Source organism: Pseudonaja textilis, chromosome 1 (genome assembly GCF_049901715.1).
Source record: "Pseudonaja textilis isolate UNSWEBS1 chromosome 1, rPseTex1.2, whole genome shotgun sequence".
NCBI classification, from domain to species: Eukaryota; Metazoa; Chordata; class Lepidosauria; order Squamata; family Elapidae; genus Pseudonaja; species Pseudonaja textilis.
The window spans coordinates 135,899,339-135,913,946 of NC_141990.1; the positions used below are offsets into that span (position 1 = coordinate 135,899,339).

At 34.7% G+C, this 14,608-nt stretch overlaps 1 protein-coding gene across 1 annotated transcript in view; it reads right to left on the reverse strand.

Annotated features, from left to right (window-relative positions):
* The window catches only part of NBAS (NBAS subunit of NRZ tethering complex), a 155,618-nt gene that overhangs the window by 80,060 nt on the left and 60,950 nt on the right, over positions 1 to 14,608 (reverse strand). Inside the window, exons 27-31 of the mRNA XM_026695307.2 lie at positions 14,144 to 14,206; positions 12,969 to 13,091; positions 12,532 to 12,634; positions 5,218 to 5,438; positions 2,357 to 2,469 (exon numbers count right to left, since the gene is read on the reverse strand). Coding sequence (XP_026551092.1) covers positions 2,357 to 2,469; positions 5,218 to 5,438; positions 12,532 to 12,634; positions 12,969 to 13,091; positions 14,144 to 14,206 — 623 coding nt within the window. The remainder of the gene's footprint in view (positions 1 to 2,356; positions 2,470 to 5,217; positions 5,439 to 12,531; positions 12,635 to 12,968; positions 13,092 to 14,143; positions 14,207 to 14,608) is intronic.

The following is a 14,608-nucleotide window of genomic DNA, read 5'->3' on the forward strand; positions in this document are numbered from 1 at the left end:
GGTTTTGGCGATAGTTCTGGTATTTTTAAAATCAATTTCATGTCCTGTGGCTTTGAGGTGTTGGACCAGGGAAGAGGTCGCTTCTTCTTTTTTGATTGAGTTCTTATGTTCTTCAATGCGTGCACTTATTCTTCTGTTAGTTTGTCCAATGTATGTGGTAGGGCAGGCAGTGCAGGGGATTTCGTATACTCCTTGGTTTTCTAATTCGATTCTGTCTTTGGGGTTTCTTAGGATGGTGGATATTTTTCTGTTTGTGCAGAATGCTGTTTTGATGTTGTGTTTTTGGAGGATCTTGCTAATTTTGTCTGTAGTGCCTTTTATATATGGGAGGAGGGCTTTGCCGTTTTCTTGTTCTCTGTCTTGGATTTTGGTTGGGGTTTCTTTTTGGATTAGGTGGGTAATCTTCTTTCTTTGGAATCCATTGGCTGTAAGCACGTTGGTGAGAGTGTGTAGTTCGGTTTTTTGGTGTTGTTCATCGGCTAAGCATTTTGTTCTGGAGATGAGTGTCTTGGCTACGGAATTGATCTGTGCTGGGTGGTGGTGTGAGAGTGCATGTAGATAGCGGTTAGTATGTGTTTTCTTCTGGTAGATGGTGTGTCCTAGGGAGCCATTGGATCTTTTGTATACCAAGACATCTAGGAAGGGAAGTTGATTGTTGGCTTCTGTTTCCATGGTGAATTGTATTTTGGGGTGTAGGCTGTTGAGGTATGTGAGGAAGTTGTTCAGTTTTTCTTTCCCGTGTGGCCAGATTATGAAGGTGTCATCTACGTATCTGAGCCAGAGTTTGGGTTTGTGGTCGTATTTTTCTAGAGCTTGTGTTTCAAAGTGTTCCATGTAGAGGTTTGCGATGACAGGTGAGAGGGTGATCCCATGGGTGCTCCTTCTATTTGTTTGTATTTTTGTCCATTGTAGGTGAAGTATGTATTGGATAGGCAGTGGTTGGTTAGATCTAGGATGTGCTTGGGGGTTGTATTTGTTTTGGATGGCTGTCAAGGCTTCTTTTATTGGCACTTGGGTGAAGAGGGATATGACATCGAAGCTTACTAGTAGGTCGCTAGGTTGTAAGTTTTGTTTCTTTATGATCTCGATGAACTGGAATGAGTTTCTTACGTGTGAGTTGATGGATTCTGCATAGGGTTGTAGTTGTTTGGCGAGGAATTTGGCCAGGTTTTGTAGAGGTGAGCCTATGGAGCTGACTATTGGTCTGAGTGGGGTTCCTTCTTTGTGTATTTTGGGGAGACCATAAAGCTTGGGGCATCTGGATGATTTTTCTCTGGGTATGATTCCTTGCTGGATTTCTTCACTGATGGGGAGGCTTTTATTTTGGATTTGGTAGTTTTTTCTAGGTAGGTGGTGGGGTCTGTCTTTAGGGGTTTGTATGTGGGGTCTTGGAGTAGGTTGGTTAGCTTGGTTTGGTAGTCAGATGTGTTCATAACCACTGTCGCGTTGCCCTTGTCTGCTGGTAGGATTATTATGCTGGTGTCTTCTTTCAGGTTAAGTAGTGCAGTTTGTTCTTCTTTGGATAAGTTGCTTTTGGGTGGTTTGCTAGTGCAGAGGATGTTGGTGATTTCGAGTCTGATTTTGTTAGCATCATCAGGGTTGGTTTTGGTCAGGCTGGTTTCAACTCCGCATATGATGGTTTCTGTGGGGATGTGTTTGGGAGCGACAGCAAAGTTGAATCCTTTTGAAAGGACCTTGGTTTCAGCTTCAGTGAGGATCTTGTCTGAGATGTTGTGCAATGTTTGTTTCATGTGTGGCTGTGGGGGAGGGGGAGTTGGTTTCTGGCATTGTTGTAGTTTCCTGAGTTTGTTGGTGTGTTTGTTGATTGGGTGGGGGCAACTAAGCAACTAAGACTAACCTGAGCACAACCAAGCCCCCACCTGAACAGAACACGCCTCCAACCAATCAGAACACGGCTAACCCCCCACCCAATCAGAACACAGCCAAGCCCCCACCCAATCAAGTCCCACCCCCACTGGCAGTTAAAAGGAGGAAGCAGCTGCAATCTCACATTACTCTGAGAAGCACAGAGCCGGAGACAGAAGCCTGAAGATGATGAATGAGACTTCATCGAAACGTTGCCTAGATACTTCGAATCTTACGCGGGAGAAAACCCGAACAACCAAAGATCCATATATATATATATATAGATAGATAGATAGATAGATAGATAGATAGATAGATAGATAGATAGAGATATTGCAAATAACTGAGCCAATAAGATTTATTTATACAAGAGCACTGAAATGCAATGATTGCACCGACTACATGCACAAATATGAACTCCTAAGGTTAGTAATCAAAAATTGCTAAAAAGATCCACATATGAGATAGAAATGATAGAGCTAAACTGTACCTTGTAATGGTAAAATTTTCACACCAAATTCTTCAAAGTAACCAAGGGAACGAATAAGATCTAGTTCTTCTTGAATAACAGGTGGACAGTCTGTAATGAGCTGTAAGCAGGATCTTTAAAAAAGAGAGAAATTTAAGACTAATTTTTTCTCCAAGTAAAATTATTTTAACAGAAAAGTTGACTCATTTTTAAAAAAATAATGGACATAAATGACTAGAATATTGAAAAGAAACACTTAGCTTGCAGTGTTTTGTTTCATGACCTACTTATATTAAACTATGCATTGCACTGATTGTGTAGGAAAGCATCATTCCATGTCCCATGTCCAATTCTATATATAAATCCTGAACTTAATAAAGGAGAAGGATGCAGGAGACAATATAGTCTGATGGGCACGATGAACCTCTTGCAGCAGCTTCTTAAAAGATTATCTCTTGATTATATGTTATCCTATGCAATATAGCATGTGGGAATGCTGTGGCCTAGCAATTAAGATGCTGGGCTTGGAAAGCATGCAGATGCAAATAGATAAATAGGCACCACTTCAGTGGGCAGGTAACAGCATTCCATGTGACTTGGCATATAGTCATGCTGGTCACATGATCATGGAAGCATCTTGGATAAAGTTGGCCCCCTCGGCTAAGAAACAGAGATGAACACCACCCCTTAGAGTCAGATATGACTGGACAGGGAAAACCTTTTATCTTTTTATACAATATAGCTGACGAATAGTGTCCTTGTTACTGAACAAAACTTTAATAAGAGGTACTTTGCAACGTGTAGCAATGCACAAAATGCAGCTCCCTTCAATTCATCAAAGCAACTGTATCATTTTCTGCTGATTCTGTATTGCATTTTTCCTTTAGAAACAAGGGGGATCGTTTGCAGTTGACCAAACACTGCAATGCATCATTTGCCCAAGTAAATGGCTATTCTCCACAGGCTTGAACATAGAAGACTTTCAATTCATTAAAGCAACTGTATCATTTTTCTGCTTCCACCATCTCTGCCCGTATGAACATGTAAACTTCCTACTTCGCTGCATCATTTTCTTCACGTGGAAAAACTCTACCATATATCAGATTATTTGCACAATCCTTTTATTATGGGAACACAAGTTTTTTGGAAGCATGATTCATTTACCAATGGCCATAGTTTAGCATTTTCTAAAGAGTATATGTTGAAAAGGGAAGCATTCTCTTAAATCCAGATGAAATCAAACAATTGTAATAATTATATCAAAAAAAGCAAGTAGGTTCCTCACATTAAGATTAATGAATATAAATCTTATTTTGCATGTTATGAAAAATGTGCTTGATTGGCAGAAAAGCTAATGTTTTTATTGTACCTGTAATTATGTACTCTTTTTCACTGCTTACTCTTTAAAGGACACAAACGTATTTTATTATGTTTTGAACTTATTTAATACAAGCTATTATTCTAGAGAAAAATCCATTTAAATAACAGGACTAGATTAGGAATTGAAAGCCCAGAATATAAAGCAGATAGTTAACATGGATAAAGGTAATTGAAGCAAAATTAATTTTCTAAAAGAAAATGGAAGTATTTTACAGTCTTCCTATTCTTTGTAGAGTTGACCGATTCTAAATATTGTGCAGCAAAAAACTGAAAAAGAATTTGCATTGTATTCTAACACAAAAAGGAAAGTGAATTTTATAACACTTAAAAATCATGCCATCCTAAACAAATGTACATGAACAAAGATATGAAATATTTAGCACAAAGAAAAACTGCAGAAATAAAGAGAGGGGAACAAGTATTCACAATAGAAATGAACATAAATAAATATTTCTAGGTTTTTTTGAAGCATTTCAAAATGTAGTAAAAATTAAAACGAGATAGGTCTTAATGCATGCATGCTTCAAAGTAGTCTCAGCGCTCGTAATTAGCCAAATAAAGAAAAGGATTTTAGTGACTGGTAACAAGTCACATTTAAAAAAAAAATGTTTAAGAAGTGGTTATAAAAACTAAGAATACTGTTTTAGGTTTCCTCTTTTAAGCATCCAGAAAGGCACATTCTTATACTGAGATATTATAGCCTTTTTTCCACAATGGCCTATTATTATGAAATACTACCAAATATAAAACTGTGATATTATCTGAGTAATCAATAAAAATTATTCTGTGTGGCTCAATTAATCTGGTACCCTCGCCCCCAAATAATACAATCATTAGATTTCTGTATTTTTCCAGTGGTCTGAGATCTCTTCAAATCATATAAACCTTTCACTTTTCAGCTTAGTCAATACATTCTAGTCCAGGGGTATCAAATTCACATCATCATGGCATTGTCATGTGACGTATTAGGACTTTTTTTCCCCCTTCACTAAACCAGGCGTGGGGGTGGCCAGCGCATGGCACATCTGGCCTGCGCGCCTGAGAGTTTGACAGCCCTGTTCTAGTCTCTTTAGCTCAATACTAGGAAACGTGTCCAGAAACTTTTGTAATGCCACCGAGATTTTGGAACAAATTTCCATTCCTAATTGGGAGAAGTGTTAGAAACAATGAAGATCAACCTCAATCCTTAGAACAAACACAGCTGAAAAAAGACCACACTGTTTTCTAGATATCCTCTCCTAACTTCTAAAGAGATCACCTAAAAGCTGCTGAGTTAGCATTTTTTAAAAATGGTTAAAAATTATGGCATTTTTATATCATCACTCTCTGGTTTAATTTTGTTCCTGGCACTAATTAATAACATTATTATAATGACAAGTAGTCTTAGAAATGGAAAGAAAACAAGAAGTGCATAGAATAAAGAGTATGAAATATTTTTTTTACAAAGAAATACCATATCTTTAAATGTAGAGATGGGAGAATTAGAATAAATATGTGATCACCTTGCCAAATCCATGCAAGTATCAGTCAGACTGGTTGAAGAATTGAAATACTCTTTGCTAGCAGCCAAAACTAATTCAATGCTTTTCTCATAGCTGATTCTGTACTGCATTTTTCCTTTAGAAACAGGGGGATCTATTGACCAAACACTGCAATGCATCATTTGCCCAGCTAAATGGATATTCTCCAGCAGGTTTGAACATAGAAGACTTTCAGTAAAAATCTACAAAACAAAACACAGTCAATATTAAAAGAATGTTTTTCTTCTTGCTAAACTCTTAAATGTAGAGATTGAAATAGACAGCATAGGACAGCTTTCAGATACTTGTACATTAATACAATTGTGTTTTAAGAAATCTTTTTAAAACAAACCTCAATCTAATTTGTGTATTGTGCATTAATTATTTAAAAGATTTATACGACTGCCTGTTTATATTAATAACCCTGGCAGGCTCAGAGTAACAACAGAGAAAAATAACAAAAATATAACAAGATTAAAATCAAGGCACCATAACACTCCTAAATATACATGTACTGAACTCAATTCCCATCCTAGAATCCCTCCCCCACATACACACACACCAGTGCCTGGGGCTAGAACCAACAAGATTATTGTCAGAACTCCAAGGCAGACCAAACTTGGAATCCAAGGACATACAAGATAATACTACCTTTATTATAGGGTTATTATAACAGAATTTTGCAAGTACCCAGTAAGAATGTGCTTTCCCCACTCTTCCCCTTTATCTTTCTTTTCATATATATTTTTATTGCTTTTAAAATAAGAAAAAAAGGAACAAATCAAAAGGAACAAAACACAAACAGATATATATTATATCAAAAAAAAAACTCATAACAAGTGTCAAAATATGAGTGAAAACATATAACAGAAATAAAATATAAAATCAAATCTATTATCTATCAATCGATCAATCTAATTATCTAGCACAAATATTAATATATTACACTAAAATAACAATCTCATTTTTAAACCTATTTTGTATAAATGTGTCCCCTATTTTATTATACTTCTCCATACAAAATCTACATCTAAAGGCAATCTGCTCATAGGTAGCAAATATAATCATGTCTTCAACCCACTGAATAAATTGAATAATTGAGTAAATACTGTACATTTATATTTCCAATGTTGCAATATCTGCCTTTTATCTATAGTAGGGACACAAATCCATTTATGATGTCTAGTTGTTAAGTTTTGCATGTTAGGCATGTAACTTAACAGAATATTATCCCCTGAAAATTGTAGTTTTCATTGCACAGCCACATTTATGTAGCCCACTACTTTCTCCTCGAGTGTAGCAAATATAGGACATTCTAAAATCATGCTTTAAAGAAGCGTTATCTTTATTGTATCCCAAGAAAATGCTGTCCTGAAGAATCCTTTTCATTTAATACAGATGTAATTAAGTCAAGAAAATTCTAGACATTGTTTTTTTTTTAGGTAAACCTAAGAGTTAAAAGTCCATTGCCACTCTAGGTATAGAAGTTAAGATATTCTGCCATACAGGAACCTCTAACTCTTTATTCCAATCATCTTTAAGTATCTGCATATCAAATTGATTTATTGATCCGTATTAATTCTTTAAATGCCCTTAATTTACATCTAACTTTATTATTTTTATAAATAACTCTAAGCAGCAAATACAAACAATACTCTTCCTCCTATTTTCCCCAAATCAACCATCCTGTAAGGTGAGTTGGGCTGAGAGAGAGTGATTGGTCGAAGGTCACCCAATTAGCTTTCATGCCTAAGGAGGGATTACAACTCACAGTCTTCCAGTTTCTAGTTTGATACCTTCAGCACTAGGCCAAACTAGATCTATATTTAATTACGAATGTCTATAGAAACTAATAGTAGTTTTTCTTAGTTAATGGATTTAACCAGTGGTTCTAAATCTCAGGTGTCTTGAAGCTAAAAAGGACCAAACAATGTTTTAGCAGATGTTAAAAATTCATCGTTATAATCTATCAATTGGTCTAAAATCAATATTCCTGTTTTCAACCAAGTTTGCATATGTTGGATTTTCCCAAAAAGTCAATTTAGTATGAGAAAAAGGATCATTTTTATTACACATTCCATTGCTTTCTAATTAATGTAAGTTTTTCTAGTGATACTAGAGTTGGCTGTATTTATATCCTAATATTATTCACCCTACAGAGGTGCTACAGATGTATATTCCAAATCTGCCCAAATTGGAAAAACAGTGCCAATTCTTTGGCTACCAGTAATTAATACCTGACAAAAGGTAAGCTTGTTGATTCAGAAAAACCACATCATCCTTCATTAATAATTATTTTTTACTAAAAGGTATTTTTAGAATAGACAATTCCATTTTTTTAAAAGAAAGAATTTATTTTTTGAAAATATTTTCCATATATTTGAACAAGTATTCTCTTCTTTGAAAAGGAATTCTGCTGAAAGGCATGTAAGTTAATCTGGGAACAATATTCATTTTGAGACCATTCACATTTCTCCAAAGGCTGAAGTTTAATGACACCCATCTATCCTTATCCGAAAAAACTCTTTCTATATCTTATTTATATTACACATTACTGAGTTACTTCTTTTGATATATACATTTCTAATTATTTAATGGATTTGGTACAAATACTGAATATTGATAAATGGAAGGGTAAACAAATTTTTACCTACTGGCATCAACTCTGTTTGGGACCAGTTGTCTGAAAGATGCTTTTTCAAAAGGCAACTGGACTTTCTTTGTTTTTCCTTGAAAATGTTTTTCTCATCCAAGAAGTTTCTTCAATTCAGCTTCTTGGATGAAAAGTGAAATGCCTTCAAGGAAAAACAAAGAAAGTATAATTGCTTTTTGAAAAAACACCTTTTGAAAAACCATTAGCTGGATGACTGAAAATCTCCATAGACTTTTGGACCAGTTAATAAGATATCCTGCTTTTTTTTTTAACTAAAGAAATCTATCATTTGCATCAACACATTTTTTATTTCTAAAAAGAAAAATGTCACCTGCAAATAAAACCAGTTTATAATCTACTGAATTATGTACTACTGTATTCTGTAAATCTCTCCACATTGCCTAGTAGCACAAGTCGAGTGTTCCACACAAATACAGGTAGTCCTTGACTTACAACAGTTCATTTAGTGACCGTTCAGTTACAAAAGCACTGAAAAAAGTGACTTATAACCATTTTTCACATTATGACCATTGCAGCATCCCCGTGGTCACGTGATTTATATTCGGCAGCTTAACAACTGATTCATATTGCAATGTCTGAAGGTTGCAGTGTCCAACAATCACATGATCCCCATTGGAGACCTTCTGACATGCAAAGTCAATGGGGAAGCCAGATTTGCTTAACAACCATGTTATTAACTTAACAACTGTAGGCACTCACTCAGCAACTGTGGCAAGAAAAGTCATAAAATGAGGAAAAATCCACTTTTCCTCATTTCTCACTTAGCAACATAAATTCTGGCCTCAATTGTGGTCATAAGTCAAGGACTACCCATACTGAAAAGCAAGGATGAAAGTGGACATCCTTGACTAGTTCCTCTAAATAATGGGAACCTGCAGAAAACTTACTGTTAACCCTCTGTCTCTTTATCTTCATGAAAACTAAGGTAAGTCAAGTCTAAGATGCTTTTTGGAGTCAGATTTCTTTTATCTGACTGTTATCTTGGTTGTGGCTCTCCTCCTATTTCTCAAGGTTCCTTCTATCATTATAGGAACAGTCAAATACAGTCTATTTGGAGATCATATTCTCTCTCTCTCCCTCCCTCCCTCCCTCCCTCTCTCTCTCTTCACCAAACTTTTTCATAAGGAATCCATATGTAGTACAAATTTGATACTGGTCAACAAGGAAATTTATTTTTGCATTTTGGGTAAGTCTACCATAGAAGCACTTTCAAAAGAAAAAAAGCGACATAGTTTTTCATGAACTATGATAATAAAAATGCATTTTATAAGCATTTCAGCATGGCATCCCTATAAAAAGTCTAGGCTTTATCTTGCAATAAGAGATGCAAATGTAGTATTGTTTTTTCTTGATACATTTAGATGTGTGTTTATGTGTGCATGCATCCCACAAAACAAAATCTAATTTTGGATTTAAATCCCAAATTCTATTTCACTCTTGTTAATTTTGTACAATTTTATGCAATTTTATCATTTTTCAAGAGCCATAGACATTAACAATCTCACACAATAAAGCTATAATCTAAAGAAGACTATAATATGAAAATGAAAATGTGGTTAATTTCTTAACCATAAGTTATACAAAAGTTAATGCAAGTACTGTACAATATAATAAACAGGAAAGTGTGCTGGCAAACTAGGGGTATTTAAAAACCCTGCGTTCTGCTATAATTTAGTTCATTCTAATTTCCTCTTGAATATACAACACAATTTTCTGTACAAACTGTATTTTGCATTTCACTCTAAATGCAAACAGGAAAGCATCTATCAAAGTTTTATATACACTTTGAGTGACATTATTAAAAATGAACCTTCTGCTCAGTAATCCATTTAACATACATAACACTGATACAAAAAGCTATTTGTCTTCCTTTTGTTTAGTAGAAATTTCATTTCAGACTTTCTGTAAGTTAAGAAATTCCAATTTTTCAACTCTTTGCTAATTCCACAATGCTTTATAAGAATGTAGCCTTAATATAAAAATGCAGAGCTTTATAAAAACAAGCATTTCTTAAAGTCAGAACTAGCTATCTCCTACTAAAGTGTTCCTTAAACAGCATTTTCCTAAATAGACTAAGGTAGCCAAAGGTTTTTAAAAAAAAATTAAAAAGATACACAGCTTCAAAGTTTTATCAGAGTGTGGAGAAGTTGACTGAAATACTGAGGGATGGGAAGCAGGAGACTCAGTGAAATAATACATCCCCAAACTATATTTAAGAATTGGATATGCTACTTCCTCCATCAACCCTTCTCTATTCCATTATCTACACACACAACATAACCCCATTGAATCATGCTGTTAAGGCTTATGTTAACACAGATCTTAACCACATTTCAAGTCTTGGAATTGCAGTCAACAAGGGTTTTGAAGTCCACGCCCAGATAACTAAGCCTCACTTCAATGGGATCTATACTCTAAAGCTTCTAAGAGAAAGCATTTTAACATAGAGCATAATCTTTCTCGCAGACAAAACTGATTTTCCCCACCTTAGCAAAAATGATAAGAAAAAGTACATCACTCTACTTAAGACAGAAAGACTAGCTTTTATCATTCCCAATTGCAAAACCAAACCCCAGAAATTAAGGAATTAGACAGGACCTCTGGGAAGAAAACAGGAAGGTTTCTGCCTGGTCAGGCCATTATGGCTGTAAATTTTCCTTATAAACTCACCAGGATATCAGATGTTGTACCCTCAGAGTGCCTACAAATATTTCCCCAATTGTCACAATACTGATAGTCATCAACTTACAGCTATTGATTCAGTGACCATTAAAAAAGTGACTTATGACCGGTTCTCACACTTATGACTTTTGCAGCATGCACCTATGGTCACATGATCAAAATTTGAATGCCTGGCATGTATTTATGATGGCTGCATCTTTCCAGGGTCACATGATCACCATTTGAGACCTTCCCAGCCAGTTTCTGACAAGTAAAGTGAATGGAGGAAGCCAGATTCATTTAATGGCCATAAGATTCGCTTAACGATTGCAGTGGTTGGCTTAATGACTGTGGCAAAAAGGTTGTAAAATGGAGCGTGATCTACTTAACAAGTAGCTAAGCAACAGAAATGTTGAGCTAAATGGCGTAAATCGAGGACTGTCTGTAATCCCTACTTTAAGATGTTTTAATTTTAACTAGGAAATTGAAATATTGCAAATAATTGTGCCAGCCTCTTGTATATTAATCCAGTAAGAATTTTTAGAAAATAAGAATACTGTAAACTGGTGTTTGGTAAAGGTATTCCCTTCTTTTGAAAATAGAATGGAAATATTTTGAGAAAGCTAAAAGAAATGGCAGCTACAAATCTCATTATAGTAGCTTCCTGGGAAATGAATGTTTTGTAACTGCTCTCTCCAACCATTCAATTTGTGGCAGCATAAAGACAACACACTCTGGCTCAGGGCTGTCAAACTTGTGGCCCGCAGGCCGTATGCATCATACGCTGGCCACTCCTATACCCAGCAAAGGGGGGGAAAGTCACGATATGTCACATGATACCACCGTGACGATGCAAGTTTGGTACCTTTACTCCAAGCTAGTACAAGTGCAGTTACTGGTCTAAAATAGTTATAGACTTCTATTACAGCTCCTCAACTTTATTTAGTTCAAATAGGCTAAAAGGTAACTTCTATATCTCAGATACATTACTAGATTACAGGTAACTGAGCATATGAGCGGTCTCTACTGGCAGCATTTGTAATAATGCAGAATTATAAGAGGTTTTGTGTTACTTATTTATTTAGGTTTTATTGGAATGCAAGCATATCCTTCCAATAATGCTTCAGGACACTGATAGCCCAGTCTATCAGTAGCAACAAACTTCAAAGTTGGTATTTGAAATGTGTTTTTCAGGTCTAAAGCCATTGTCTATTCCCTATTATTTTTTCAGATTTTCAAAGTAGTCAGAAAAAGCATTATAAAGTGTTGGAGAATCTTTGCTAAAGCTGTTTTTATCCTCTTAACTGGGGAAGGGGGCAGGGGGAGAATCCTCTGGTTTTGGATAAGCTAAAATATTGCCTTTTCTTAGAAGTCTGAGAAACATATTTTTATCAAGGACAGTAAAGCGTATTATCCCAAATAAGGATAGCATCCTTATTTATTTAGCATCATCTACTAAAAAATCCATCCTCTTCAGTTTGCTTCAAGAGAAAGAATGTCTTGTATATGTTTACAGAGAAGGAGCCATCTATGTTTATTTTAATAACCTTAAAATGTAGGTTCCACTCTTTACAATCACTATAACCAAAGCCATTTATTTGGATACAGTTTTCTGAAAATAAACTAAATAATACTCCATTAGGAATTGCTCATTCCTAGGAGATTCCAGTAGCAAATTGATTCAAACTTCTGTTTAAAAGGAGGCCAATCATGAAAGATGTTTCTTTTAAAATCCAAGTTACTTACATCATAAATTCTAGCTTTACAAATGTTTCCTTATTGCTAAAATAAAAAAAAAACTTAATACTGGTATGATTTAAATGGATAAAATAAATACTGAGACAACTCTAGACTAAGATTCTCCTTCCATTGTTTGGATTTAGGAGTATATAAACAGAGTAAGTATGAAGAAGTAGAAAGTTGTAAAGTATCTTTTACTGCATGCTAAAAAATAGAATTACCTCATAGCACGTGTCTGTTCCTAAACAAGTATAAACATTTTTCTGCATAGCCAGCATATCTTGCAATAATCCCATCCAGTGCTTTTCATTAACAGAAGGCTGCCTTTTAAAAGATATAAAAATATCAATATTTATAAAGCACATTATAATGAAATGACAAAATTAAGGGGGACTATGATATTATGATACAATCTTGTCTCTTTTGTGTGTATTTTGAGAGAAAAGACAATTGATAGTATAATCAGCAGGTCTAACAAAATCTAGACATTAAGAGTAAGGTTTATTACCAATTTTCTTAATGCATTATGAATAATTAAACATTTCTTATTCTAAATGCTGAAAAATATTTATTTCAAACTTACAAGTAGAAACGATAAACTTAGTTATACAGATTCACTATTACTAAGAACAGTTGCCTTACATTACACTATACTCACTTTTTGGCTGTGTGCCGAGTCAATCTTATCATCAGTTTCCGTGCTTCTTCTGGATTATGCTTTGTGTCTTTTACAAAGGATACAGGTTTCTGGAGTCCATGGTTTTCCAAAAGTTCTGATACACTGTAATAATTGTCAAAAGTATCATCAATTGAACCACAAAGTTTTTTTTCCCAATCAAATCAGTAAGAGGCCCAAACAAAAGGTAAAGACTTTCTCTTAAAAGAAAAACACATTCAATGTTTTATTTGTATGCTTGTGACACATAAGAACAACCCTTTTTTCTTGGCAGAAATTAAATGGAATATGTACAAAATGAATAATCTGTATGATATCGACCTACAATATGTGCTGCGAACCACATATACCACCTTACTTTCTCTGAACATATATTTATTAATTTATCACATAAATTTAAATTTATCACATAAATTTATTAAAGGTGGTTGCATTGTAAATGATTAGGATTCCCTAAGCATGAATGGCATCAGAACATCCTAATGCATGTTACATTCTAGATGCCACAATTCATAAACATTTTTATTTTGCCATCTCTCAATTTAGAGTATGGAAAGGATAGTTTTTCAAGTTGATAATAACTTCTCTGCTAAGGCTGGTCAATCAAGAATGACTCAGATTTAATGTATGATATGGAAATCAATGGTCTGAACAAATTTGTTCTTGATACTATGGATGAAGCACAACATACACTAGACCTGGCATTCTGATATGAAGAAGGCAGGGTTCTGTGCAATTCCTCTGTCTTGAACAGATTACTTTCCATGCAGATTAAAACTGTCAACCACTGTGACTTTTAGATGGAACAATAAAATGGCTGAAATGATATGCCGTAGGCTCTGAATGAATCTAAAACTTGGAAATGTTCTTGCTCTGATCAACACAGAGAAATTACTCGATTGTAGACATTCTTCCTTCCAAGCACTTTGTTTTCTCTCACGTAGCTACATCATATTTGTTTCTGTAACAATGCTGCATTTTCATCTTTTTACAGAAAAACCACGGCCCAAAGAGTAATTTCAGTGATGATTACAGTAATACTTGCCCTATGCAGCTTTTTTAATTCTCAAAACCTGGAATTCAGAACTATCCAATAAAACACTGAGCTAAGAAAGTTAAAGCAGTAAGAGATATAAATTAAGAAAGGAACTTCTTACCTAAGAATTTGTTCCAATTCATCAATTTGATTGTGAAGATTATTGGTAATGTCTGTTTCAAAGCTAGAAAAGATATAGGCAATTTGAATATATCACAATAAAAAATCTCTCAATGAAGAAATAGAACTAAAAACCCAGGACCAGTATCATTCAGAGTAAAATAACCATAGTTTATTTAATTATTAAATTCACTGCTAATAGTATTTTTTTTTTCATGAACCTGGAAATACATCTTTCCATTCCCAACTTATACTACCTATATAAAGGTCCACAGAGACTAGTTCTCTGAATGTTCAAATTGTTGCCTTAAACAGAGTTAGGCCATCAATCCATTAGGAATGGCTGACGTCAATTTTACTTAGCCTCAATGTGGGATCTTTCTCATCTTTCCTGGTAATGGTGAAGAAACTAAAATTGTTGACCTAAAAAGTACATGCTTTGCCATTGAAATAAAGTTTTTATACA